Here is a 27,802-nt window from a genome sequence, read left to right as displayed (position 1 = left end):
ATAGGGACAAAACTATTATATTATACTATTATATACTATTATATTATTAGATTTAATAAACAAAAGGTACAATTCTTACAGATAATAGAAAAACAATTAGATAAAGATTTGACATACAAATAAAAAATTGCAAACAAATGGGATGAAAGTACAGAGCATCACTTACGAATAAGAATCTGTATGTCTGCATGTAGGCAGAAAAAATGGACAGTCCTTCAATTAGATTGATCCCCAAGAAGTTGACAATTTGTTGTCTCAGCTTTTTAAAGACACCTTTCCCCACCTCCAGGGGGGTTGTGGTCTGTGACACTTTTACAGTCAGCATTTGCATGTTACCTGATTTAGTACCCAATTCTGCTACATGACATAACTTTTCTGTGGAGTGTCATACATACCCAATTTTATTATTAATAAATCCCCAATGAATTTACCCATCTATTGATACAAAACAGGCCTAGGGGTATCAGTTGAGCTTCTACTAATTTCCTCCACTTCTATGCATGGCAGAATTCTTATTTTGACATATGAGCTGCCCTTCAACACGCTATTGAGGAATATGTAGTTGATCCCTACTTTTATTGATTTTAAGTGGCATATTTGAAAATTGAATTATTTTTGTCTATATAAAATATAGCCAAGTCAGCACATGGTCTCCTTGAGCCAGACACAATAATGAGCGGTTCCTAAAAGTCTATTCAGGTGCCAAAACTCCATCCTAGGCCAGGATATAGATCACCGCAGGGGCCTTTGAAGCTGCTACAGGTGACACCGCTATCTTCTAACACTGGGTTGTGCAGAGTCACCGAATACACACACAACAGACTCTCTGACTTCACATTTTACACTTTAGTAGCTCAATTTATCACTGGATTTATTTGATATACCATATTTACACTTGCTACCGGCAACTGCACACTATATGCAGGTCCGTTCGGTAGAGACAAGCAGGGAGAGTGTGCTGCCCGGCTGCTCTGATTGTGTTTAAAACACAATAAGAGCAGCCAGGCAGCACACTCTCCCTGTCTGTCTCTCAGAGCAGCCGGGCAGCACACTCTCCCTGTCTGTCTCTCAGAGCAGCCGGGCAGCACACTCTCCCTGTCTGTCTCTGCCGAACGGACCTGCATATAGTGTGCAGCTGCCGGTAGCAAGCCCCTGCCTAGAGAACTTACAGTTATAAGGGTTAATCCATCACATAATTGTGGGGAATAAGGCCTAAATCATAACTGCAGTGTAAATATGGCAGGCAGCCTTAGCTGTCACAAAGGGGACAGGGACTAAATCGCAACCGGGTAAAAAAAAATTCTAGATCCGCCCCTGCTTGGCATCCCGCTGCTCATCTTGAGTTTCATTCCCAGCAAGGAACGATTTGTGCGGAGTTTCTATGTTCTTCCCCTGTTTACCTGGTAAGTCAGTTGGCTTATAAAATTAAATAAAAAAAATATATAAAAAAAATGAATTACATATTCTCTGTAATGCTGTGTAATGTGTAAGATATACATAAATGAAGGGTCCTGCTAGCACATGGGAACTTTACCTATTGTAAATGTTACAATGTGGCTTTTTATTGTTGACCCTTTTGTTTGTTATATGGAAAATCATTTTTACAATCACCGTCACATGAAAGGAAGCAGCTTAGTGGTTATTTTGTTAGCTGCTGCTCTGTAACCTTGGTAGACTTCCTGGTCAGAGAAGATTCACAGTTTGAAGCATATTAATCACCTCTTCAAATCTAGCACTGGGCTCAGATTACGTAACTAATGTGCCCTGCATTCCACTCCGGGACTGGAAGCGTTAACCCTCGTCTCTCAGAATGCCAGCAAATTGCAGAGGAACAAGCAGTGTCTTTCAGCTGAGCCCTCCTTCCCCCAAACTCAAAGGAGAGCTGCCTTCAGCCTTATATAACTCTGCAGACCGCAAGGAAAGTTGAGGTGAGCTGGGCATTAGTGGTTTGGTGGGCAAAGATGACACAGCTTAGTGCTGGCAGCTTGAGTCACTTTATGCTTTTTAGTGAATGATTGTGCTTGTGAGTTGTGAAAACCGATGAGGACTAACTTCCAACGAGTGCACGTGGATCTGCCTGTATTGTGGCCATGGTCTCTGTGTGAGATTATTGTAGGATGAGTGAGTGTGTTAGAGAGTCAGTGGGTAACAATATGTACAGGCAGACCCACCTTACTGCAAAGCCTGCCATTATAATGTGGCGCACTCAGAGAAGCGTGGTTCTGTGTAAATGTGGGTGTGGCTTCTGGTGGATAATGGGTTGGGCTTATATGGTCCCAATTTTGCTTATTAAAATACTGGGAGAAATATTCTGTGCAAAAATACTATTATTATTTTTCTTTGTAATGTGTTAAGTTGGACCAAAACTGATTGTTATTAATATGTAATATTTAATGTTGGCAATTTAAAAAAAAAAACAACTGATGAGGCGTGTTGATTTTAGTATTCATTATTGTTACATGTACAAATGCCAAATTAATGCAGTTCATGTCTATAGGAGCTTACACTGTAAGAGGACAAACATGCATATTCATCATTGTAAGTTTGCGAGCAGGGTTCTCTTACCTCTCTCTGTCTGTATGTATTGTCTTATTAATGTTTGTTCCCAATTGTAAAGCGCTACGGAATCTGCTGGCGCTGTATAAATAAATGTTGATGATGATCATTGGTAAAGTTGTTTTAAGATATAAAATTAGTAGAACAGTACACTTTTTTTTTTTCATGAAACATGCACATGATTATCATCAGAACAAATGTTTAATTATAAAGGGGGCCCCATGCCATCTTGGTTATTACTGTGCTTTTGGTTTCTAGTATGAAAGTTCCCAGGATACTTCACAACCAATTACATATTAGAAGTCGGGTGACTATAAATTTCTGATGCATTTTCAGCACTGATGGGGAACAGCTATAACATACCTTAAGTTGTTGCATTGTCAGACATTTAGGGCTAGATTTACTAAACTGCGGGTTTGGAAAAGTGGAGATGTTGCCTATAACAACCAATCAGATTCTAGTTATCATTTATTTAGTGTGTTCTATAAAATGACAGCTAGAATCTGATTGGTTGCTATAGGCAACATCTCCACTTTTTCAAACCTGCAGTTTAGTAAATATACCCCTTAGTCATAATTTGCTGAAATTGAATATTCTGACTGCCTCAGACATAATGGTAAAAATAACCATAGCTATTGTGGGGGGGATGTAGTCAATCGTTCCTGACTGTCAACTCTGCTACCTGTCGACAGTCACAACGTCACCGTTTTAACCATAAGAGGGTGAGTTTTAGTTCTTATAGTGTTTGAGTGGTGATGGTGGTCAAAAATAATATAGCTAGAAAATGTAAAATATTAAATCTATCCTATTTATAATACCATTTGCTGTGGCATGTTTTTTCCCCCTTTGACTAGCTGGGCTGGGGTTGAATTTCAGTGCATTTCTTTATGCCTATTTTATTTCAAATACTCTATCTAAGAAAACAGTACAGTTGCTAGCAGAGAATATTGTATGGTCATCTGGTGGTAATGTGCAAATTGGTAACTGTTAGAATTCAGTCATTTTGCTGTACAATTGGGAGCAAACACAGTAATAAACAATACTGGGTAATACAGACAGACAGAGAGGTAAGAAGGCCCTGCTTACAAGCTTACAATCTATGGATGCCCAAAAACATCTCTGGTGAACCCTCTGGTGAACGCAAACGGATTAGAAGGGGAATTGACAATCGTGTATGTCTGTATAACTCAGGGGAGCGGTTGTTAATGGAAGAAGCACCACAGACTGGGACCTGGTAAGACGCATGGCTATAACTAACACTAAAAGGAGCACAGTTGAAGAGATGTCGCCGCTACATATTTATTTATGTTTCATTTTGGCTGGAGCTATTGCTTGCATGGACATGCCTCCTTGTGTGATGTCATGTCCCCATTTTGAGAAGACGTGGCCTTGTCCAGACTTGTGCTATTCCAGGGTTTCCCAAACCCAGTCCTCAGGGCTCCCCAACAGTGCAGGTTTTCTGGATCACATGTGACATAATTAGGACCACCTGTGGATCTGTTACAATGTGTCAGTCAGTAATGAATACACCTGTGCTCCAGCAAGGAGATATGGAAAACCTGCACTGTTGGGGAGCCCTGAGGACTGGGTTTGGGAAACCCTGCGCTATTCCAATATTGGGAGGTATCATCATCATCACCATTTATTTATATAGCGCCACTAATTCCGCAGCGCTGTACAGAGAACTCACGCACATCAGTCCCTGCCCCATTGGGGCTTACAGTGTAAATTTCCTAACACACACAGACAGACACACAGACTAGGGTCAATTTGTTAGTAGCCAATTAACCTACCAGTATGTTTTTTTGGAGTGTGAGAAGAAACCCAAGCACCCAGAGGAAACCCACGCAAACACAGGAAGAACATACAAACTCCACACAGATAAGGCCATGGTTGGGAATTGAACTCATGACCCCAGTGCTGTGAGGCAGAAGTGCTAACCACTAGGCCACTGTGCAGGTATGCCCTACGCCCCCTGGTCCTGGCTCTGTTCTACAGCCTTGTGGTCAGCCCTCTCTGCTATCCACACTGGTCTTCCAGACACAGCATGTCAGCAAGCCCCTCTGTACCATGTCTCTCTGCCATCTGCCGCTTGTCTGTCAGCACCCCGTTCCTGGTGGCAGACAGAGGCGAGGTTCTCAAAGGGGGTTGGAGGGACTCGGTTCATCAGTCCCAGCTAACCATCACGCCTAAAAGAATATAATCCTCCCTGGAATGACAGGTGGGCAGGATCAAATTGCACCCTTAATATTAGCAAGTAATGACAAAAAATACCTCAAAACTGACCGTCGTACACATGGTAAATACAAGCATGTATACAACAGCAATACATTGAGTAAATAAAATACAGATTTATTTTTTTAGGGGGAAATAAAAATGTCAGTAAATACATGGAACTTAATAAAATGTAATTTTGCATCTTGGTAAAACTCCATTGCCCTCCGATCCCTTCCCTCTCCATTCCCCCAGGAAATCCATTGTTTGGTGCATCCAGCATGAAGCAAAATGTACCTCCCAACTGCCCTGTTGTTAGGACACAGTCCTAAATGCGTGGAACAGTCGTCCAGTCTTGTCCTGTCACTTTCAGGACAGTTGGAAGCCATGTGTGCATTAACACACATATACATTAGGGAAGCATCATGCACACTGTCACGCATGCACTCCGAGCGTTTGGATATTACTGCAAGGGGTTAAACAGGATTTCAGCACTCAAGCTAGCACTCGTCTATCACATAGACTCCAGATTTAGCTGAGAAACATCCTAAAGCAGGTCATTAATAGCCGTACACACACCAAAATGCTGCAACCTCCGATTGTATTAGGACAATAGGACCCCACATTCTGTTACACTAACTTACCCACTGCACACACTGTGCTCTTCATTAGTCAAAAGGCTAACAATCTGCACTCCAGCATTCAAATGATTAATATACAATAAATATACGATAAATATAATAATATACAAAAAAACACTGGCTTCCCTTCCCCTACAAAATCCTTTTCAAACTCCTCACCACCACTTACAAGGCTCTCTCCAACTCTACTGCCCCCTATATCTCTAACCTCCTCTCCATTCACACTCCTGCCCGCTCCCTGCGCTCAGCCAATTAGCGATGCCTCTCCTCCACTCTTATCACCTCTTCCCACTCCAGCATCCAAGACTTTTCCCGTGCTGCCCCCCTGCACTGGAATGACCTCCCTCGTTCCATCCACCTCTCTCCTACTCTGTGCTCCTTCAAAAGTGCGCTGAAAACTCACCTCTTCCTTAAAGCCTACCAACCATCCACATAGCCCCTTCATCTCCTCCACTCGCTCTCCCCCTGCCTTATCTTTCTCCCCCTGTGCCTGTTCTGCTTTCCCTCTCTTAGGATGTAAGCTCACATGAGCAGGGCCCCCTTCCCTCATGTCTCCCTACCTGTTCTTCTGCTCCGTTTTTTGCATTAGCCTGCCTGGAGTGTCTGAAGTATTGGTATATTTGTTTATTGTTTTGTACTGTTTCACCCTGTATAGTCTACTGTTTGTACTGTGTACGGCGGTGCGGAAACCTTGTGGCGCCTAACAAATAAAGGATAATAATAATAAAGAATAATAATATACATAAACTTGGTTACACAACTGTACACATTGACACACACTATGTCCATTGTTAGCAGTTAGGGTTTAAAAATTCACACACTACCAAAGAGTTACACAGATAAGCACTCAAAAGATTAATATGGTCAAAGCATCACTTCTCTTCATAAAACGTTTAGAGATTAATTAGAGCATTAAGGACAAAGTTATTAATGTTAAATTTAATATAAAAAGTTATAGGGAAATCTCATCACCCTCCTGCAATTACCGCATAATATTAGCATGCACTTCTCCCCCATCCGTTTAAACTCCCCGCACCCCTGTTTTTGTCTGTCTCCCAATGTTTACAAGTTATAAAGACAAGAGCACGTCTGATTACTTGAATATGCCTGAATATGCCCTTTCATTTTCTTTGCATTACTTTCTTACAATATAAATTTTCTTCAGTGCAAATATAGCATTATTCTCATTTACTTGTGTAGAACTCAATAAAATGTACTTTAAAAACCAAAAAGGTATTGGGTATATTTACCATAAAACATATAATTAAATGACATACAAATGTAATACAGTTGCAAAATAAAGGAATAAAAAAACAGAAGTATAACACTTACAAAGTTAATATTGTCTGTGTGCCTGGCACAAGGCAGAATAAGATGGACAATTAGACTGAGTCCCCAGAGCTTGCAATTTTTCATAACCTGCAGGGAGTTTATGAACATGTTCTCCTGGGAGGTCCCTCAGAGGGGCAATGTATATTCTAGTAGCCGGAGGTGATCCCCTCTTGGTGTGAATCATAATGTGTTCAGAAAATAGTTAAAAAACGAGTAGGCACAGGCTGCACTGTTCACCCTATTTACTACCCTGTCTGTGATTGCTTGCAAGAAAGTATCTCACAAAGACTCACAGGTATTGTTCATTCCTTCTGCAGTGGTGACAAGTCCTCCTCTGTGTGTTTAAATGGACGATAACCTATCCCAGTCTCCCTGTGCAGGTCATGGAATGGTGGTAAGTTGGGTTTTAAACTTCTTTGTGCTTTTAAGTTACAAGTGTCAGTTGTTTTAATCTGGAAACAGATTGTTCAAAATATTACGAAAAGAAGGAAATAATTAAATAAAATAAGACCTTATTCTATATCAGTGAAATCTATGTTTTTTTTTTCTGCTAGCAGTAAATGCTGGGACTTGTAGTTCCTCAGCAGCATGAGCGATGGTGGTTGCCTCAATGTACCTTAGGACATTTTATTCTGTTGCTCACAAGTTTATAAAGAGTAAGTTTAATTTATGTGTGGGAAGTGAATCACTGTACAAATATAAATGTCTTTAACAAGTACATGGGAAACATGCCCACTTCTACTGAACGATCCCTGCCAAGAATTCTGAGAACACAAATGCGTTTTTTTTTTTTTCAACTACTCCTCCCTTCACCATTTCTTGCAAAGCCTCAAATAATAGTCACCTTCTTTCACCTTATTTGACCAAATGTTTGACTTTGACAAGTGAATGGAAAATACTAAAGCTTGATCGAGCATTTCAGGACAATAGCAATGATTGCATTGTTATTTTTATATCGGTGAAAGAAGAACCTGTCCACAACAGGAAGTGGGGAGGTAAAGGCTAGTGTGATTATGAGGCCCTGAGCCTGAGAAAGATCACACGCTATAAAATAGGGACAGATGCCGCATTAGTATGCCTTCTGCTTTTACGGGAGGTTCACTTTTAAAACACTACTTACAGCTAAATTGTTAAGGTTATAGCAATTTCTTCAAAAACAAGTGTCTACCTTGGGTTCTGCCTTTGAACTGTAATATCATCATCACCATTTATTTATATAGCGCCAGTACTTCCGCAGCACTGTACAGAGAACTCACTCACATCAGTCCCTGCCCCATTGGGGTTTACAGTCTAAATTCCCTAACACACACACACACACACAGGCTAGGGTCAATTTGATATCAGCCAATTAACCTACCAGTATGTTTTTGCAGTGTGGGAGGAAACCGGAGCACCCGGAGGAAACCCACGCAAACACAGGGAGAACATACAAACTCCACACAGATAAGGCCATGGTCGGGAATCATACTCATGAACTCAGCACTGTGAGGCAGAAGTGCTAACCACTTAGCTACCGTGCTGCCCTATATCTGCCTGACTTTTTACATAGCTTCCCCTGGTTGCCAAGTGAAACCATCTCACCCAGTAGCAGAGAGACAAGCCTCTCATTGTGCCATACAGCTGATCTCCATCATAGCCAATAAATGGTGGCCCGATTCATGGTTATATTTTCAAACTGTATCATAGATCCATAGATTTTGTTTGGAAGAGGGCAATTTCTCTTAACAGATGCTACCAGTCTTGGTTTAACTATAACACATATTCTGCCAGACAGTTCTAGATCAACGAGAGCTGTAGAGCCAGACGTTGCTAAAGTCTAGATTTGTGTAATGAATATTTACCAAATGATACAACACATTTCAAGTTGTAATGTTTGTATCTCGCTGTCTGTTTGATTAATAAAATGGTGACTCTGTAGATTCCTGACAGTTGGACCGGATACAACCTGGATGTATTTATGCTGCCCAACCACTACTGTGAAGATCTAGAATGTGTGTTCATACCTCATGGAATCATCGTGGACAGGTATCCACTTGGTTATATATTTATACTTTCAAACAGTAATGTCTGACTTCCTGTGGCGTAATAATGTTTAGTTAGGTTGCACTGTGTAACAGACACTTCTATGCAGCCTTGGCACTGTCTGCCCTTCCCCCTCCATCTGTCAGCCATGTTCATGCCCGTTTCAAACACGCGCTGGGCCCACTATGCTGCTGACAGCTGGGTTATGGTGATACTGCAATTTATGATGATACATGTAAAAAAGTGCTTCTGAAGCACTTGGCTGTTCCAAACCTCCCTCTCCCATAATCAACCTCGCTTTGCTGCTGGCAGCAGTGTCAGGTACGCACAGCAGTGTCAGGTACTCGCAGCACCTTGTGAGCGCAGCAGTGTCAGCACCTGGTCACCGGGGTTGAGCGTAACAGTGTCAGGTATTTGCAGCACCTGGTCACAGTGGTGAGCACACAGTGTTGCCTATAGCAACCAATCAGATTCTAGCTATCATTTTGTAGAAAGCACTCAATAAATGATAGCTAGAATCTGGTTGCTATAGGCAACATCTCCACTTTTCCAAACCTGCAGTTTAGTAAATATACCTCTTAGTGTTGAGACTGTCTTACCTCCTACGTACTTCTTCTATGATGGGCAAATAGTTACATTCAGAGACATTTGCCTTCTTTGTTTTACAGGATAGAACGACTGGCCAGTGATATTATGAAAGACATTGGGGACAATAGCATTACCGTCCTCTGTGTGCTGAAGGGAGGATACAGATTTTGTACCGATCTTGTAGAACACATCAAGAACCTCAGCCGGAATTCAGAAAGGTTTATCTCCATGAGAGTTGACTTTATCAGGCTGAGAAGTTACTGCGTAAGTTCCATCTTTTTCTTTTCTTCTCCTTTGCTCTCTATCTTGCCATATTTTTTTTATAAATTTTGGCTTTATAGTTTGATGCCCTCTTTTAATGTATGTTGTTACTTTTCTGTTTATCCATACTTTTGCTGTGAGTGGGGGAGAAAGTATTTGTGGGCAAGTGTAGGTGAGTGGGCCAAACTTTGTCGATCAAACGCGGTCGGAGTACACTAAGGGCATGTTCGTGTAATCGCGACTGAGGCAGACCCACGCAGAAATGCAGATATGCCTGTCGGTAGACATGACGGCTGGTGCAAATGCACGCACAGACGTGCTTCTGATTGGCTGATTGCGGATTGAACTCTGAAGCTGATAGGTGCTTTCTTCATTGCTCTTGATTATATATTATGAATTTGTAGACCTATTTTAGAATTAATTTTTGGTTACTTTTATTGCTGTACCAGAAGGACAATTATACCTACTGTATCATAGAGGGTTTTATTTAAATCAAACCTAAAATGTTTTTTTTTTTTGCTGTCAAAATAAATATTAAAAACCTTTTCTTGTGCTTACGACATAGTTTCCTATCACATTGCTTTTACCTTGCATGGCACATAGACTACTGTATGCATCTTGAGATACATTTTACTCAGCATGTGCTTGCAGATATGCTATTTTTTATATATTTTGCCATCAGATTCTATCTGTATCTCTACAGTGACTTTATCACACAGCCTGCAGCATGGTTGCATCAGCTAGTTTTGCACCTTTGATCTTAAATGACTACATTTTCTAGCATTTTTAAAGTTCTTGTTAGTTCCAAAAGCAAATATTCCTATATTACTATGATTAAGCTTAAAGTTTGATTTAGAAGTTTAAATATGCCATCACATGGCAAACCATTCAAAATACCATAATATGTAGCCATTTAAGCTTGAACATTTTTGTCTTGTTTTTAATTGATGACAAATGTTTTAACTATATAACAGGTATGAGGAATATCTATAATCTCAGTTTGAAAGTGGAGTTCTCCTAAATTTAAATTAGGAGTCACAATTGGTACACAAGCAGTTTGGGGCTCCACAGAACTCTGATGAAAAAATAAATTTGTTGGATGCCATTACACACTATTGGAACACTGTTTAGGAAAAAGGAACTATGAGCTTTTGAACAGTACAAGTTTAAATGGGGTTTTCCATCTTCAGATTACATTTCCTTTTCTAACATTTTTAAATACAGTGCTTTCAATATAATATACTAATATATAGCACGGTGGCTGGGTGGTTAGCACTTCTGCCTCACAGCGCATGAGTTCAATTCCCGACCATGGCCTTATCTGTGTGGAGTTTGTATGTTCTCCCAGTGTTTGTGTGGGTTTCCTCCAGGTGCTCCGGTTTCCTCCCACACTCCAAAAACATACTAGTAGGTTAATTGGCTACTATCAAAATTGACCCTAGTCTCTCTCTCTCTCTGTCTGTGTGTGTGTGTTAGGGAATTTAGATTGTAAGCTCCAATGGGGCAGGGACTGATGTGAATGAACTCTCTGTACAACGCCGCAGAATCAGTGGTGCTATATAAATAAATGGTGATGATGATGATATAAAATAATAAACAAACAAAAAAAAAGAATAATTTTTCAAATACATAAATCAGTGTTTTGTGATAAAAAGCTAGTGTGGCACAAATGAGAGACAGTATCTGGAGATGATGTTTTTACTTGTGCAGACCTGTGCATTTCAGCCATAGACTAAGGGGTCTTTCACCGCTTTTTGCTATTTAAGAAAGTGTTAACACAGGAGAAATCAGAGATTTCTCCAGAATGGTCCCGGCATGGAATATTACAACATAATTTTATTATGCATCGCTGCAAATCACAAAGTACTTATTTCTTTTCTTTAAGATATTGTGTTAAACATGTAGTCTGGTAAAGGCTGTCTGGTATCAGAGACATATGGACCATAAATGATGACACTACCCATAAACATGGTCGATTTTGAGCATTTTCATGTATATGGCCAATCAGACGATTGCCATCTCTGATCAGAACCCACTCAGATCTGGTTGGACGATGATGGACAATGGCCACAACAACACAGTTTTAGGGCTAGATTTACTAAGCTGCGGGTTTGAAAAAGTGGGGATGTTGCCTATAGCAACCAATCAGATTCTAGCTGTCATTTTGAAGAAGGTACTACATAAATGAAAGCTAGAATCTGATTGGTTGCTATAGGCAACATCCCCATTTTTTTTTCAAACCCGCAGCTTAGTAAATCTAGCGCTTAATGTCACCATGTCAGATTGGTTCACTTCGTAATGATGGAAGTTCCACTATGTGAGATCCTGTGTTTTGACTCAGTTGCCAAACAACCAGTTAACTGTATGTGGCACATTTATCCCAAATAGGCCACGTATCTGGTTGGTTGTTGGGTGGGCTGTACGCTGCTGATTGCTGTCTGGATGCCCACTTATAGGCTTAGTGGATCTGGACTTCTGTATACTGAGTGACTTTGAGTGCTGCATGCATTTTACAACAGTAGATTCAGCTATTGCCAGTCTACATTTGAGTGGTATAACTAGCAGAGATTTAAAAGAGGATCTATAGTGTATATGTTGCATTACTTCTATACTTCATTTCTTGGTGTTAGTCATATGTGTTTTATTCATACTTGCCAACTCCCGGAAACTTGCTTCCGGGAGTTGGGGGCGTGACTGGAGGGCGGGAGGGGGCGGGGCGAGGCCAATTGCATCATTTTGCGATTCTCTGTGAAATCTTGGATCCGGGAGAAATGCCAGCTCCCCCGGGAGCCCGGGAGACTGACCCGAATTTCGGGAGTCTCCCGGACTTTCCGAGAGAGTTGGCAAGTATGGTTTTATTATCCCTATTTAGCAATATGAAATAAAGTTGATGCTTTGCTTGCCTTTCAATAAACTTCTATGTAGCTCTCTATGTTGCAACATCCTGTGTTTTTGTGTGTCCATGTTATACACTCAAAATCTTAGTGACTAATATTTACAACTCATGTATAAGTGTAGCTGTGATTCTCTGCTAATCCCCCCATCTTGTATTATCCAGAATGACAAGTCCACAGAAGACCTGCAGATAATTGGAGGGGAGGACCTGTCAAAATTGACTGGAAAGGTATTTAATGCATCACTTACTTTTCTATAAATGACTCCACTTAAACAGTTCCACCTGCACAAAACAAAACAAAAGATAGTCATTAGCAATAAATCACACGTTTTTTTTACAGATTACATACAGACAAAGATAAAAAACAAACATCCAGTGTGACTGTTGCAAATTTAGACTTATGGGGGGGATGGGGGGGGGGGTCCTCCCTGATCCCAAAAATGACAATCTGATCATTTCAATGGATGCCTCCCTACCATACTCTCATGTACTAATTATAGCTACAGATATAATTTCTTGTAGGAAAGGCACCCACTGCATTTTTAAATTATGTTACTGAATTTTTCATCACTATCTCATTTAGAATTGAATTCTACACCTTAACCAGCCTTACAGTAAGAACCCTTTTCTGTGCTGATGGTGAAGCCTTCTGTATTGTATTTGTGACTGATCATCTCTGTATGATTCTGTAGTCTCCTACAAATCATGAAAGAATATGATGTAGATACTAATATATATTTTATTCATGGTGAAGTAAATGAAAGTCCTTGTTTTGGGGAGTCCATGTCAAGGAGGGGGGGGGGGGGTTAATTACCAAAGTGTATTTCCAGCTGGGTACACACTTTAGAAAATTGCTCCTGATGCAATATCTTTAACGATTTTACCAATGGCTCAAGTCCCAATCAGCATGCTGGTTCATATGTACACACTATACACGTTTTACATGATTTATCTTCAGATCTTCGCTCTTCATCTGTCATAACTATCTGCTGATAAGATTGTGACTCTGCACACTCTATGGAGATCTGCCTACACTGCTGGTTGTGTGTACATACGCACTGCTTATAGAGATTCCATTGTTTCCATTATATCCATTGTTTATAGAGATTTTTAGTCCGGTTATAAAATCAAATGAAACGATATGATGTACTTTGGTACGATAAAACATGATCGTGGGATCGTACATACAAATGCACTATTGGAACTAACAGTCGTTTGTCGTGTGATTGGCGCGATAATCGAGTGAAAAACCTGTAGTGTGTACCCAGCTTAACTCTTGCACACGATGAGAGCAGCCATTATGGGAATCAATATTCCTGGCAATGCAGCCTTATAGTCTAAATTATTATGATTGTGGTTGATTTGTAAGGTCCCAGACAGTGGATAATCTGGTATACAGAAAACAGGGACATACAATGGATACAAATAAGTTCAGATGAGAAAACAATGGATATGTTGTGCCCTGCTCATGAGAACTTACAATCTAGTGGAAAAAGGGCAGAGCTGAGACTAGAGGAGTTAGTGTGGTGCAGAGTGAAGATTATGACAGTAGTGGTACCAGTGTGACTTGTATAGGTGGGAGTAGGGTAGGCTCTAGCAAGGAGGTTAATTCCATAGAGTGGTTAAAGATTTGAAGTCTCTGGGTGAGTGTGACCAGACATGATGGGAAATTCCATAGGGGGGAAGCGGCACTGAAGAAGTCTTGTAGGTAAGAAAATTGTTGTTATCGGGGATGAGGTGCAGGTCAGAGACCAATCAAAGTGGGCTTAAGGGAGGGTTATTTGCGGTGTTTGAAGAGGATGGTGATGTTATGATCTTTGTAGGCGAGGGTGAGTAATTTTGAATTGGATTCTAAAGTATGTAAAAAGCCAGACTATGGATTTGCATTGTCTTGTCTTAGAGCAGAGAGTGAACCTAGACTAGTATTCATTAACAAACATATCTTGAGATCCGCTTCTTGTGGATGACAGACGTGCGTATATCCGATTGTACGTGTGTGTTAAAAAACACACATTATGTTTCTTGATGAATAAAGCCATCCGTGAGCTTAAGTAACATGACAATTGAGCCTATGAATTCACAGGAACCAGTCACAACACTGATGTAAGTCGTGATCAATTCATGAGACACTGGATAAACTGTATTTTATTTTTTAACTCAAAAGATTTTTATTGAGTTTTTAGAAGAACATATAACAGACATAGCAGTAAATACAGGTTACAATCAACAGATCAAGTGGAATGAACAATCAGCACTGCTTAGAGAAACAATCAAGCAAATAAAAGTAAGAAGTAATAATAATAAAAAACACAGTTTACAACACAAGATACATACGCCAAAGACAGCAAGGGGGGCAGACAAAGGAGAGGACAGGTAGGGGGAGGGGAGGGGGGACACAAGACAAGAGGCTATCTGGTTACAAGAAGTATACCTGTGGGTCTGACCCAGGTGCACAACTCAAGAACCTCTCAACAATACTCAAGAATTAGAGGCTGGACTGCGATTCGTAAAATACTCATACCATGTGAATGATTTAACCAACGGGGAGGAAACCCCTATAGATTGTTTAAAACCTATAGTTTCCATCCCCACTGTGTGTTAAATAAAACTTCCTCACTGACCATTGTAAGTCTTTTTCAATCCAACATACCCCATTCTTCATTTTCTTTGTATCTGAAGAGAAGTGTCTAAGTCCATACTCTGTCACACACTTGCGACCTAACATCATCATTACACAGACATTATGTGGTGATGTCAGATAGAGATAGGAGAAAAGTCTACAATTTTTCTTGGGTTTAAAACAGTAATTTAGTCCTTGTGCAGTAACCCGTGGCAACATACAGTTTCTTTCTGCACTAGTTCAATGAAGGCTAATTGCTGATTAGTTGCTATATGTTAATGCACATGTACATCTTTGCACTTTGTTAGTAAATAACAGTTTTAAGAGCCCCTACCATTGACATTCCTTCCATGAGGCAATTCTAGGGGCAAAAATGACAAAACTCTTTCCTCGATTCCTGTCCTTCTGTCTTGTTTCCTTACTCCCCCCCCCCCCCCCCCTCCAGTACCTGATGTCAAAACAATCATCTGCAGTTCCTAATGAAATCCTTATATTTGTGGTATAGGGACTGACAGTGAGAGGCGGAGGAACAGGAGATGAACAGGAAATGTCTTATTTGTGGATTACCTGTATTTCCCTACAGCAGATTACACTTAGTGATGCTTCTCTTGTTTTATTACTTACATTTTCTGTTTTGCTTCATAATCATCACTATAGAATTCTCAGACAAAGCCTCCTGTTTACTGCACTCTCATAAAGTCCTCATTTTTGATACAACTATATAAGTGATGTTGATAGGTGAAGGGAATTTGCTTTGATGAACATTACCACCTTCTTGTTAAAGAAGTGTCCCATGTTTTCTGTGAAATAACTGACTGCATCCGCCACTATAGTAATGTTCTCTATCTGTTTTTTTTGTATGTAGAATGTACTGATTGTAGAGGTAAGTCATATTCTTATATATTTATTTTATCACTTACTTACTTTGTTGGACATTAACGTTTTTAAATGAAACTAAGAAAAAGTTGAGTACAAAACAGCAGCTTTTTACGACTGTAACCAGGCACCGTGACTGCATGTTGTGTGTGTCAGTGGAACATATTGTGATATGTGTGTGTGTGTATATATATATATATATACACACAATATATATGTGATCCTGGCTAAGTAATAACATTTTGTTGTGCCTTTTTAAATCGTCATTTACTGATTTTGGTGTGTTTAATTATATACAGACACTACCTACCACTATAATATTACACTCCATGAATGACCCAAATTGAGTATCCCTTCAACTTGAAGTGGATATACCTGAGCGGGCAGGACAGATAAAGCTTTATGGGGAATTATTTTGTCATCCCAACTAATTTTGCCAACAACTATTGCAAGTGTTTGTAGAAATAGACAAGCATGATTATTACATAATCTTCTCCATACATATATTTACAGTGGCTGAAGATTTATTGATGCTAACCTGTTCATCTGTATTATTTTAAGGATGTTATAGGAACTGGACGAACAATGAAGGCTCTCCTAAGCCACTTAGAAGAATACAAACCAAAGATGGTGAAGGTGGCAAGGTTGGTACTGATAGTAACAGACATGGCACGGGCTTTATATTTGAACTCATATTATTACCATTAATAAAATATTTGGAATATTCCCCCCGTCCATTTTAAGCTCACCAGTCTTATACATAAAGTTAGTGACGTCGGCTGCTTTGAGGGATGGACCAATAGTCAAAAGAATGCAGCCTATCAATTCAGTAGGAACCCGTGAGATCACTGAGGCACTTCATGACCAAATAGTTATGAGACACTAGTGGCTAGTGACTGGACAGGCTGCATTCTCATGAATATTACTACATGCTTCATCTGTAATGGTGGACCTACCTTCTGCTCAGAGTACCTGTGGGCTAGCTCAGACTTATTACATGCCTGGGCTCACTACAGGGCACCTGTCCTCTGTCCCTTATTCTTCCTGAACATAGATGTTACACACTGCCAGACGCCGCCTCCGCACTGACTCTGGTACAAGAGGCGGTGACCTGTCCTGCTGCCTAAGCAAAGGGACGCCTTCCCGAACTTCCGGGTTACTGCACGCTCATGCACGATTCCCAGCGCAGCAACAGGACGCTTTAGCACTTCCGCTTGGCGGTCTGCGTCCCTGACCGCCGCGACTCTGCGCTTCCTATCAGAGGAGATCAGGGGGGATTTAAGGAAGCCTCTGGCACCACTAGGGTGCCAGAGTATTGGTATCACCCTGTTCCACCGTTTGTCTTGTATTTGGCCCCTGTTATTATTACTGACCTGGCTACCTTTGACCTTCCTTTCGGATTCTCCCTTGGTACCTTGCCTTCTGCCCTGGGTTCCTGATTTTGGCCTGTTTCTGATGATTCTTTGGATTCTCCCTCTGTACCTCGCAGCCGCTGGTTCTGACTTGGTTTGATTGACTACGCTTCTACCACTCTGTTCCTACGCTGGTGTCCGTCTTGGAGAACCGCGACCTGCGCACCCCTTGCATCAAAGCCCAAACTCCCTTTCGGGGGTCCGCCAATACCAGCTAGTATCAGTGCGTGACACACACACATCATGAGTTCCTGTGCTCTGTTCATAGAGTTGATTTGGCAGTTTCAGGCTTGGTGCACTATTGGTCAAAGTATGCTGTATATGCACTCAGATGTCAGTGCATCTACGCTTGCTTGTCTTCCCCCCTGAAACATTGTCAAGTGGACCTCTCGTCAGCAGCTCCCTCATTCTGAACCTCGGTTATCAGCTCTTCCCACAGACTACCAGACAAGATCAAGGCTTTACCTATGGGGTTAGACTCGAATCAGACCCTGCTCACTCTCCCATTGACCTTTAGGACTTCCGTTAAGGTTTGGTGGGCTATTTGAATGTAGACATTTGTCTATCAGCAAGCGTCACCGTACCATCGGCATACACAGGTGTATATTGAACACTCAAGCACTATAAGATTGGCTGTGCTCTATTTCAATCCTGTGATCCAGCCATTAACTCCCAATGATCGCCCCTGGTCGGTACCCATAATGGGTATATACCACTATGAGAGTCTAGCTTAAAGGGCATTACACACCAATTCTAAAGTAAAAATGCCTCAGACATTGATATTTAGTATTAAAATTTCCTAGATTTTTCATTGGTACCAATGTTTATAATTTTGAGATAGTATCACAGGTGAAAAATGGTTCACTGGTTTTTCCCATCCTGTAAATATATATGAAAGGAAAACAATTGGGGGAGGGGTTGGCAACAATCATTTCCTGCATGTTCTTTTTTGCAATGTCTTGGTTAATGTCCACATATATTGCTAGCTAGAAATATTTGGGCGCTGAACTTTTACCATACATAGTCAACCAGCAGATGAACCAGGACCTGGATAGCTGGTTGTACATGCTAATTCCTTAATTAGAAACCATTTATTAAGCACAAATTAGTTACATTTACATCTGTATTTTAAATACTATAAAATAATATGTTTTATAGCAAATTGATTGTCATTAGTTGCAAAACCTTGTTTACTACCCATTAAAATGTAACAATTGCATTTGGTGATTTATATATTTTTTATTTCCCCAGTTAATATATTTTTTATAAATATGTCGTAGTGCTTTCTGAACACCTAACACTCCTCTGTTTTGCTTACAGCTTGTTGGTGAAAAGATCTGACGATAGCAACAAATACAGACCAGACTGTGAGTTATTTCTAAATAAATTATTTGAACCCAAATTCTGCTGCTTTCTAGTAATTAGTGTCACTGTATTCTTCATAGATGTAAATATTAATATGTCATTTCCAGGGATACACGCTGGGCAGATGATCAACACACAGTGCCCTCTTTAGGTGGGCATGCAGTACTGCATCACACAATAATATATGATTATAGAGCATGATGTTTATAGGTGACCAGAGGGTCGATAGCCTAATTGCCCAGTATTGTGTACTTCACTTAACATTATACTATTCGAACTCTCTCATGGACCCGTCCCTTCCACCTTCTAAGTATTGCTAGAATATGCTCTTTTCTTACCCAAGATGCAACCAAACATCTTTTCAATTCTAACATCACCTCCCGCCTTGACTACTGCTACCTCTTCTGTCTGGCATTCCCCAAGCCCATCTTTCCCCACTTCAAGCCATCCTAAATACAGCCACAAAACTGATCTTCCTCACTTGCCTCTCTACAAATCCCTACACTGGCTCCCCATATCCTACAGAGTCCAGTTTATATTACTCATCCTCAACTAAACCACCCCTTAATACATATCAAACCTCATCTCATAATAATCGTCTTACACCTGTATCACTACCCAATATGGAATTTTCTACCACAGCTGATAACCCTCTTGGGCAGCCTTCAAATGTTTAAACACTCTCTGAAAACCCAGCTCTTTACCAGAGCCTACCCTACTCCCACCGATACTCCTCACACTGGTTCACCCTCGCCACTGTCCCAATCTCCACTCTGAGCCACAGTGACTCCTCTTTTCTCAGGTCGGTCCTTTTCCTACTAAATTTTAAGCTCTGCTGTGAAGCCTTACAAATCAGTGATAATTATAATAATAATTTCATTCTTCGCTAAATATCAGTGTAGAAGAACCTATAGCAAGTATTGCATTTAACTTGTAGGACAAAATAAGTGGTAAAGTGCTGATGACCAGTCAGAAGAAAGCAGGGACATTTTCAAAGAACAAATTTCAGCTGCAAATTTTGAAACCCCTTAAATCATTTATATTCGTACTAATATCCGGTGTCCTGCCCTGTATACCTATAATCTCACGTATTGGCAACGTTTTCTTATAATTGTACAGTGACACAATAAATGGATATTTCATTCCACAGGGAGAACCTCATTTCTTTATATTTGCTTTTATTAAGCTGTAATATTGATTCTTCAACCAATGCAGCATGAAATATTGTCTCTGGGCTCTAATGGAACAGCGACCCAGGTGTACAGATTATGATGCAACGTGATAGAATATCTGCATTGCTTCCCATGTAATAACTTTAAATAAATTTTAGAAAGCATAGTAGCATTGTTTTTATGAGCAAGACTACTAACTCTGTAAAACAGATTATGCTGAAACATAACATATGTTTAATGCAAAAAAGATCTTCACCGAATCATTCTGAAATGTTAAACATTATTTTTTCTCCCAAGTCATCATGGTTTTTGTCTATCATAATACAAAAAAATACTTTTGGGCATTTAAAGGGACACTGTCATAATAATAATAGCCTGTGTTTAAATAAAAGGACATAATCTCAAAACCTGGGAATATATTATATATAGATACATTTCACTCTTGACTCTATCCAGGGCCATCTTAACAACATTATGGGCCCCCGGGCAAAGCAGTGCACCTTGGCCCCTATATATATATATATATATATATATATATATATATATATATATATATATGTATATATATATATATATATATATATATATATATATATATATATATATATATATATAGATATATATAGATATATAGAGATACAGATATAGATATAGATATATAGAGATAGAGATAGATAGATGTACTTGCTCAGTGACCCTTGAAGGTTTTTTTTGCAGGTTTTTTCTTTTGCAGGATTATTTATTCTAATTAAGAGCCCTGCCTATGGGGCCCCCTTGCCCGTGGGGCCCCCGGGCACCTGCCCATTGTGCCCAATGGAAAAGATGGCCCTGACTCTATCTCCCATCTGTCTTTATTTTCCACACAAAATCTTTAACTCATGTTGTGCATTTTTTCTATAACTCAGAATTGTGATTCTCTCAAATTAACTCTATAACTGGGTCTAGGTTCCTATAATGGTTTTATTTGAGGCCAAAAAGGTATATGGGTAAATTTTAGCGACAAATTGGTGTACTGGTCTTTCATTCCTGAATTATGGGAGCTCTTAATTTGACTCCTTTCACCCAGTACAAAATGTTCTGCTTCTGAACCACCCACCCATCTTCTTACAGTAATAATCTACAAAAAATCTGATGATAAACATCTTTCTTATTAACTTATTCACCCTAGGTGACTGGACTGGGAAGATAAAGGGGAAGTTCAGGAGCCTTTGCTCAATTTTTCTTTAGAATGGGGCATGTTGATGGTCAATTGCTAATTATTCTCTGTGTGAAAATTATCTTTGCCACTTTCACCCACATAAAAGTAGGCTACAGCTCTCATCGACAGTGAGAGAGTAGATTACCTTATTATATATTTTTAGCAACATTATTAAGCTCACAAAGGTATTATGTGACCACAAAATGTATTTCCCTTTTGCAAGTGAAAACTGAAATACTGTATCATATTTCTTATACAGTTGTAGGAATAACTGACAAATCCAGGTTTGTCAAAAACTGAACTAGGGTAAGATCCGTTTAGTAAAATATTATTGAACAGCTGATTTTCATTTAATTTCTCACTAGAAAAAACAATATTCACACTTTCACGTAGCAAGTTAAGGGTTCGTTGTATATTGAACTGCACAGAAGATTTGCATTTTACTCTGTCTAACCTATGACTCATTCTGAAGTTATTGCTTGGTAGTGCCATGCAAGTTGATTGCAGTTTTCTACTTTAACCACAGGGAGGCACTGTTCTGTTTAAATCTACAGACAATATACACTTTTACCTTTTGTTGAGCAATCAGTGACACAAATGTTTAAGTAGGCAAATTACGTTGTTTAGTCATAAAGTATTTTAATAGGGAGAGAGTCACCTCTCCTTTTCAGGTGTGTGCTGGATATATCATATACAGTTTTGACCTGGTTACAGACAGAAGGCATTAAGTATTACAATCACGACCATGCTTATAGAACTGAGTAAAAGAAGGCAGAGTAGCCAGATAATATATTGAATTTAGCAACCATTAGCCCATACCTAGCCTACTCTCCAGAAATGTCTGGGAGGCTCCCGATCTTTGGTTAGCTCTCCCGGACTCCCGGAATACTAAACTCCCGGATCCCACCCAATGAAGTGGTCGGGAAGCGATTTGTTGATGCCATTCGTTGCGAAATGCATCATCATGGAACAACCCCACTTGCTGTGCTATGTTGCAACATTGTACAACAGGGGGCGGGTCCATCATAGCGCAAAACATACCATTACGCCCTCTGCACTTGCCCCTCCCTGGAGGCTAGGTCTCACATGTAGGCCCCTATACATTAACCAGCTTTTGGAAGTAGTTCTTAGCTGATAAGTTCTATTTGGGTAATTTGTCAAGAAAGCTATTGAAGAATAAACAGGCAAACTGAACTTTAGACTATATGGACAGCCAACATAGATCTGATAACCTGTCAAAGTGGTGGGTTTTGTAGCTACAAATTAAATCAAAATGTCAGATTGAGTTGTAAAGTATATTAAACTTCCCAAAGTGAATTTGGGGCACTGTACTGTAAAATACAGCCCCACCGAATATTATAGCTATTGGAATTAGTTGATGTTATGCACTTAGTAGTTATATATGATTTGTTCCCATAGTGCATGCCCTGTTTGGAATAAAATGTGAACACTAGTGTGTCTATCTACAAACTAAACAAAAGTTTAGGATCCAGCAAAATATTTATAATTGAACATTGAAGTCAGATTAGTGTTTGTAGATCAGGTGTAATACACTTTGCAAGTTTAGCCTTTGTCCGAAATAAAACTGATACTGTTTTTATCGGTGCTCAAAAATGCTCTGTTTTGAGCTATCCAATGTTCCACCTGAGAGAAATCAGATTGTAGTAAATTTATGGTGAGAAAATGTTTGTGCAGAATATTTTTTGTTCATATGAAAAGATAAATAGCTGGAGAATTGGACAGGTTTTTCCATTTAATTATGCCATGCATAATTAAATGGAATTCACCCTCATTGCATCCTCCCATTCCCGGTTACAGGACTTTTTTCGGGCTGCACCCACTCTATGAAATTCTCTCCCTCGCACAATAAGACTCTCCTCTGGTCTACAAACTTTCAAGCATTCTCTGAAAACCCACCTCTTCAGACAAGCTTATAATATTCCTCAACCACCCTCTTAACCTCACTAGATTACCCTATTACCACCCGTTACACAATTTCACACAAGAGAACTACCCCCTGACCAACATTGTTGTGTGACGGGATCATTTAGCTTATGAGTCACTTTTACCTTTGCAGTCTGGCTGGGCCGAAATGCAAAATGTAGACTTAACCTCATGTATCAAACTCCCATTGTCCCATAGATTGTAAGCTTGCGAGCAGGGCCTTCTTACCTCTCTGTCTGTTTTACCCAGTTTGTTTATTACTGTATTTGTCCCCAATTGTAAAGCGCTACGGAATATGTTGGTGCTATATAAATAAATGATGATGATGATGATATACAGTGTACAATCCCTGCAGATAATTCCTTACCTTCATTACTTTTATATTGAAAGAAAACAAGCAATGTGTTTTAGCGAACTGTACATTAAATTAGCCAATTGTTTTATGATTAAAAGTTATGCACTAAATTATTGCTCATATCACAGTCCAACATTAATATTGTCATTCAATTTTTAATTAAAGATACTGGATTTGAAATTCCCAACCGGTTTGTGGTAGGTTACGCCCTGGATTACAATGAACATTTCCGAGATCTTCAAGTGAGTACTTTTTCAATGGGTTTTCAATATGCTGGTGACAAGAAGGGTCTTATATTATTCTTTGCAGTAACCAGAGACTTTGTAATGATAGAAACACAGTCACAGCTCTATAGTGTTTGTGTTACCAATGTGGTCCATTGCTGTTAGAACCGAATAACATTTTGAAGGCAATTTACAGAATTTGTTAAGGGCTTCAAATATTGCCCAACACAAAAAAATCCTTTTGCAAATTTTGTGGTCTGCATTTAATAATAATAAATGTAAGGTAAGATCCCACCCAGAGTTGCAGACATAATGAACATAAATCGAAAAATAAAATCCTGCAAATAACTAGTGTAAATTTATTACATACACTGTATCCTAATAACCTCCTTAAAGGACAAATCAGAGATTTCATATACCAGTACAAACATTGTATAGACAGTACAGGATAGCATAACTCCAGCGTAACTCGTAACTAAGGAACTTAGGCAAGAATTTGAGTACGTTTTCTTACTTAAGTTTTCTGGACAAAACCATTTTGCAATGCAAGGGGAGCAAATTAGTTTACTATTTTGCACAAAAGGAAAATATTGTCTGTTTTTTCTTGTAGCAGACAAATACTTGATAGCTTATTTGTACACTTAAATTTAAAGTTGATCTAGGTAAAAAAAAAAAAAAGTGTTTTTCTTATGTGCAAAATAATTAACTAATATGCACCCCTTGCATTGTAAAATGGTTTTGTCCAGGAGAAAAGTTAAGTAAAAAAAATGAATTAATGAATCTGGTCCTTTTTGTTTAATTCCTAATATAAATATTATTATTATTCAATGTTAAAAACATAAATATAATTTAAATCTGCAATGTACAGTATGTCATAAGAAAGATGTAGTTTAAAATATATTCAGGTTTTCTTTTTGATGCCCCTTCATATATTATAACTTGCCGTAGATTGTTATGAACGATTATTGCAATCTATCAGAACTTACACAAAGGAAAACTATCATAACAATTGTAATGATGATAATGACCTTCATCACCAACATTGGACAAAACAAGATATATGATTTAAATGACATTCTGAAAAGTTCAAATGCAAAGTTCAATTATAGTATAATGCAAACAACACTTTGTAATTTATATATTGACCACATGACCATCCAAATATTGATTGGTGCTTTTTATATTGTGCGCTATGCATTCTACACTCCCTCCTCACTAGTACTACAGGGACGTTTTACATGCAGAGCCACCTATTAGAGCACATAGCACATTATTCAGTTCGACTTGAAAGTGGAGTCGAGCTACTAGCATACTGGGTGTGCTAAGTTGCAGGAGCTTTCACAGACAGCATTGTTTTATTTTTTTCTAATCCTCAATAATTTTTATTAGAATTTTTGGTGTAAAAGGGAGGGGGATACAGAAATGAAAAGAGGGTGGGGGGGGGGTTTACAGAGTGGTGATCAGATATAATAGTAAACATCTATCCACATTTCGTTGATCTAGGTGAATCAATAGGTAGCAGTGTTGTGAGAGCTCAACTAGAGTCTAGGCATAGGCAAACCAAGGGGGGGTTTCCTGGTGCCTGGAAACCTCCCACCATGCCTAGGGCACTGTATAATTGAGGTGGCTGGACCCTGCCCCTGCTTAACACGGCTGTGCTTGAAAAGGGAGAGCTGCGTGCACCTAACAGTAGTGCATGCAGCATTGCCCATGTATATTATAGGCATAGGAAAAGTTGGAGAGCAGCCAAGCACTGTCTAATATTATAACCACGCCCCCATGCATGCTGGTCACGCTCACTGGTGGCGTGGTGTGGAAACCCCCCTCTACAAATCCTACGTTTGCCCCTCCTAGGTATATATTGGTTGCGGTAGGGGAAGGAGAGCTAATCAGGTCAAGGGAATGTATAAGTTTAGAGCCTTCTCCGTCTGTTGTGAATACGTTCCACAACATCCATTTAACAATGGGAGAGTATGGGGCGTCTAAAGTCTCCATTTGAAAACTAAAGTGAATTTTTGCTAGAACTTTATGGAGGGTAGGGTAGGGGGACATTGTTTCCAAAATTGTGCTATGTTTTAAAAAATTTTATTAACATGAATAACACACAAGGTACTATATAAAGCATCAATCCAATTCTCTTAAAAGTGTACCTGTCTCCCATCCAGTGAAGGAGCCATTTTATTGTCTGAAACCAGCAGAATGCAGCTTATCAATCCACTAGTGACTTTAGTGAGGCATGAGGCCCGGAGTGCCTCACGCCTCAGAAATATTGCTAGCTTCTTTTGAAGCTATAAGCTGCATTCTTAAGAATTTATTTCAGCCTACATATTGGGGCATATTCAATTGTTGGCAGTTTCCGCCGTGGATTACCATTATTACGGTAATACTAAGCAGGATTTCAGCTCGCAGCTCCCTGAGCCGCGAGCTGAAATCCAGCGTGAAAAGTACCGTAATAACGGTATTTACGCGCACTATTATCGTAATGACGTTAATAGTGCGCCGGGCGCATTACTTTTGGCTGTAACGCTAACAATTGAATATGCCCCCATTGGCTGGCTCCACATGCTTATTATATATTTTAGCTGTTGTTTATTAATTTGATTTTCCACTTGCTCTATTGTTTCTAAAAAGAAGCATAACATACAAGCGATAAGAATGCAGCAATTCCAGCCATTCATGTGTTAAAGTTATTTACATAATTAGAGCCGTGAGTGAAGACATTTGAGAATTGCCTTGGAAACTGTGCGCCGGTGGGAAAATTATCTATCACCATTCGCTGATCTTATCCTCAACAGAAGGTTTTGTTTTTAATTTGCCTTTTATAGAGTTCACATTTATTTTCTGTGTAAGCCAAATAGTGTACTGGGGATTTTACACTATAAATATATATTGCACAGCTGGAATCTGTGTATGTCTGCAAAGGACGGCCATACTTCTGCACTGTGGCTCAACTTAAAGGAAAGCTCAACCTATGTGGAATTTTCCTTTAGATGTTATAGGTGTAAGGGTTTATTTTTCAGCTACAGCCTTTGTCTATATGCAGCCATTATATTTGTCACTGTGCAATTCAAACCCATTGAGGATAGTCGTAGACTGAGAGCTAAAGAACCCCCAACATGGCACGATTCCTAAACATTCTACTCGAGAGTGACAGTTGCAGATAGGTGATAGGAGTTGCAGATAGGATAACTGTCACATTAAATTTTAATTAAAGTACAAATTCATCTGATTTTTTACCCATTGACTACAAAAACAATGCAAATATGACACAGCCAATGGTCTAACACAGGCCTGTCCAACCTGCGGCCCTCCAGATGTTGTGAAACTACAAGTCCCAGCATGCCCTTCCAGCTATTAACAGGTTGTCTACTGGCAAAGCATGCTGGGGCTTGTAGTTTCACAACACCTGGAGGGCCGCAGGTTTGACAGGCCTGGTCTAACACAAACCTGTCCATGACGATGACGTCAGCCACTTTATCCATATATTAGAACTATGTGGTTGTAAGTGAAATACTACTATACTATTGAATAGAGACTTCGTCAGATTCTGCCAGTGGATTGTTGGGTGGAAACTGAATATTTGGATACTATGATCTGTGTGCCAATCACGGACCCGGATTATCCACATGACACCTCTAAAAGAACCTAGTGCCCTGAATTGATAACCGAATGGCTTTAATTTGGCTACAGTGAAACCTTTAAAGGTCTAAATTATTGAGAAGTGAGAGGTTGTGATTAAAATTGGAGAGTAAATATTTGATGTCCAGATATGGTATGGTGAAAAAAAGTATAAAAATAATGTAAGCGATGTATAGTAACAAATCGGTGTATAATAAATTCTTTGGTTTTCTTTTGCAGCATATATGTATCATCAATGAAAAAGGCAAAGAGAAATATAAGGTCTGATAACTGTGCTTTGTATTCTACTTTCCAAGTATCAAATCACAGAGAAAAACTACATCGAAACATGAAGTCCTTTCATATGTGACGAAATGAAATTCAAATTCACACGACTGCAATAAACCTTCAGTCACTAAGTGAATTCCAGTAATTCTACGCAGTTGCTTCTAATCTTTGTAAATCCTAGAGATTGGATTATTAAAGAGCAATTGTGTATATTTTATAA

General features: G+C 39.4%; 1 protein-coding gene across 3 annotated transcripts; it reads left to right on the top strand.

The window, feature by feature from the left end:
* The first annotated feature begins 1,381 nt into the window (after positions 1–1,381).
* Positions 1,382–27,802, top strand: PRTFDC1 (phosphoribosyl transferase domain containing 1). Of its 3 annotated transcripts, XM_075211971.1 has the most exons (11): positions 1,671–1,928; positions 3,748–3,790; positions 7,061–7,137; positions 8,662–8,768; positions 9,434–9,617; positions 12,673–12,738; positions 15,996–16,013; positions 16,568–16,650; positions 18,739–18,785; positions 23,618–23,694; positions 27,535–27,802. In XM_075211971.1, exons 3-11 carry the CDS (start codon positions 7,090–7,092, stop codon positions 27,580–27,582), a joined length of 678 nt encoding a protein of 225 aa, XP_075068072.1. In that variant the 5' UTR covers positions 1,671–1,928; positions 3,748–3,790; positions 7,061–7,089; the 3' UTR covers positions 27,583–27,802. The 3 variants fall into 3 exon arrangements, with proteins under 3 accessions (XP_075068073.1, XP_075068072.1, XP_075068071.1); XM_075211972.1 differs by lacking the exons at positions 1,671–1,928; positions 3,748–3,790 and adding an exon at positions 1,382–1,403; XM_075211970.1 differs by lacking the exon at positions 3,748–3,790.

Source organism: Mixophyes fleayi, chromosome 5 (genome assembly GCF_038048845.1).
Source record: "Mixophyes fleayi isolate aMixFle1 chromosome 5, aMixFle1.hap1, whole genome shotgun sequence".
NCBI classification, from domain to species: domain Eukaryota; kingdom Metazoa; phylum Chordata; class Amphibia; order Anura; family Limnodynastidae; genus Mixophyes; species Mixophyes fleayi.
This window is presented reverse-complemented; position numbering and strand designations above follow the sequence as displayed.

Excerpts from the sequence above, each read along its gene's own strand:
- PRTFDC1 (XM_075211972.1), top strand. The coding sequence starts at position 7,090 with ATGGACGATAACCTATCCCAGTCTCCCTGTGCAGGTCATGGAATGGTG. Across the intron at positions 8,769-9,433 it reads CATGGAATCATCGTGGACAG|GATAGAACGACTGGCCAGTG; the intron begins GTATCCACTTGG and ends TTTGTTTTACAG. Across the intron at positions 18,786-23,617 it reads CAACAAATACAGACCAGACT|ATACTGGATTTGAAATTCCC; the intron begins GTGAGTTATTTC and ends TTTTAATTAAAG.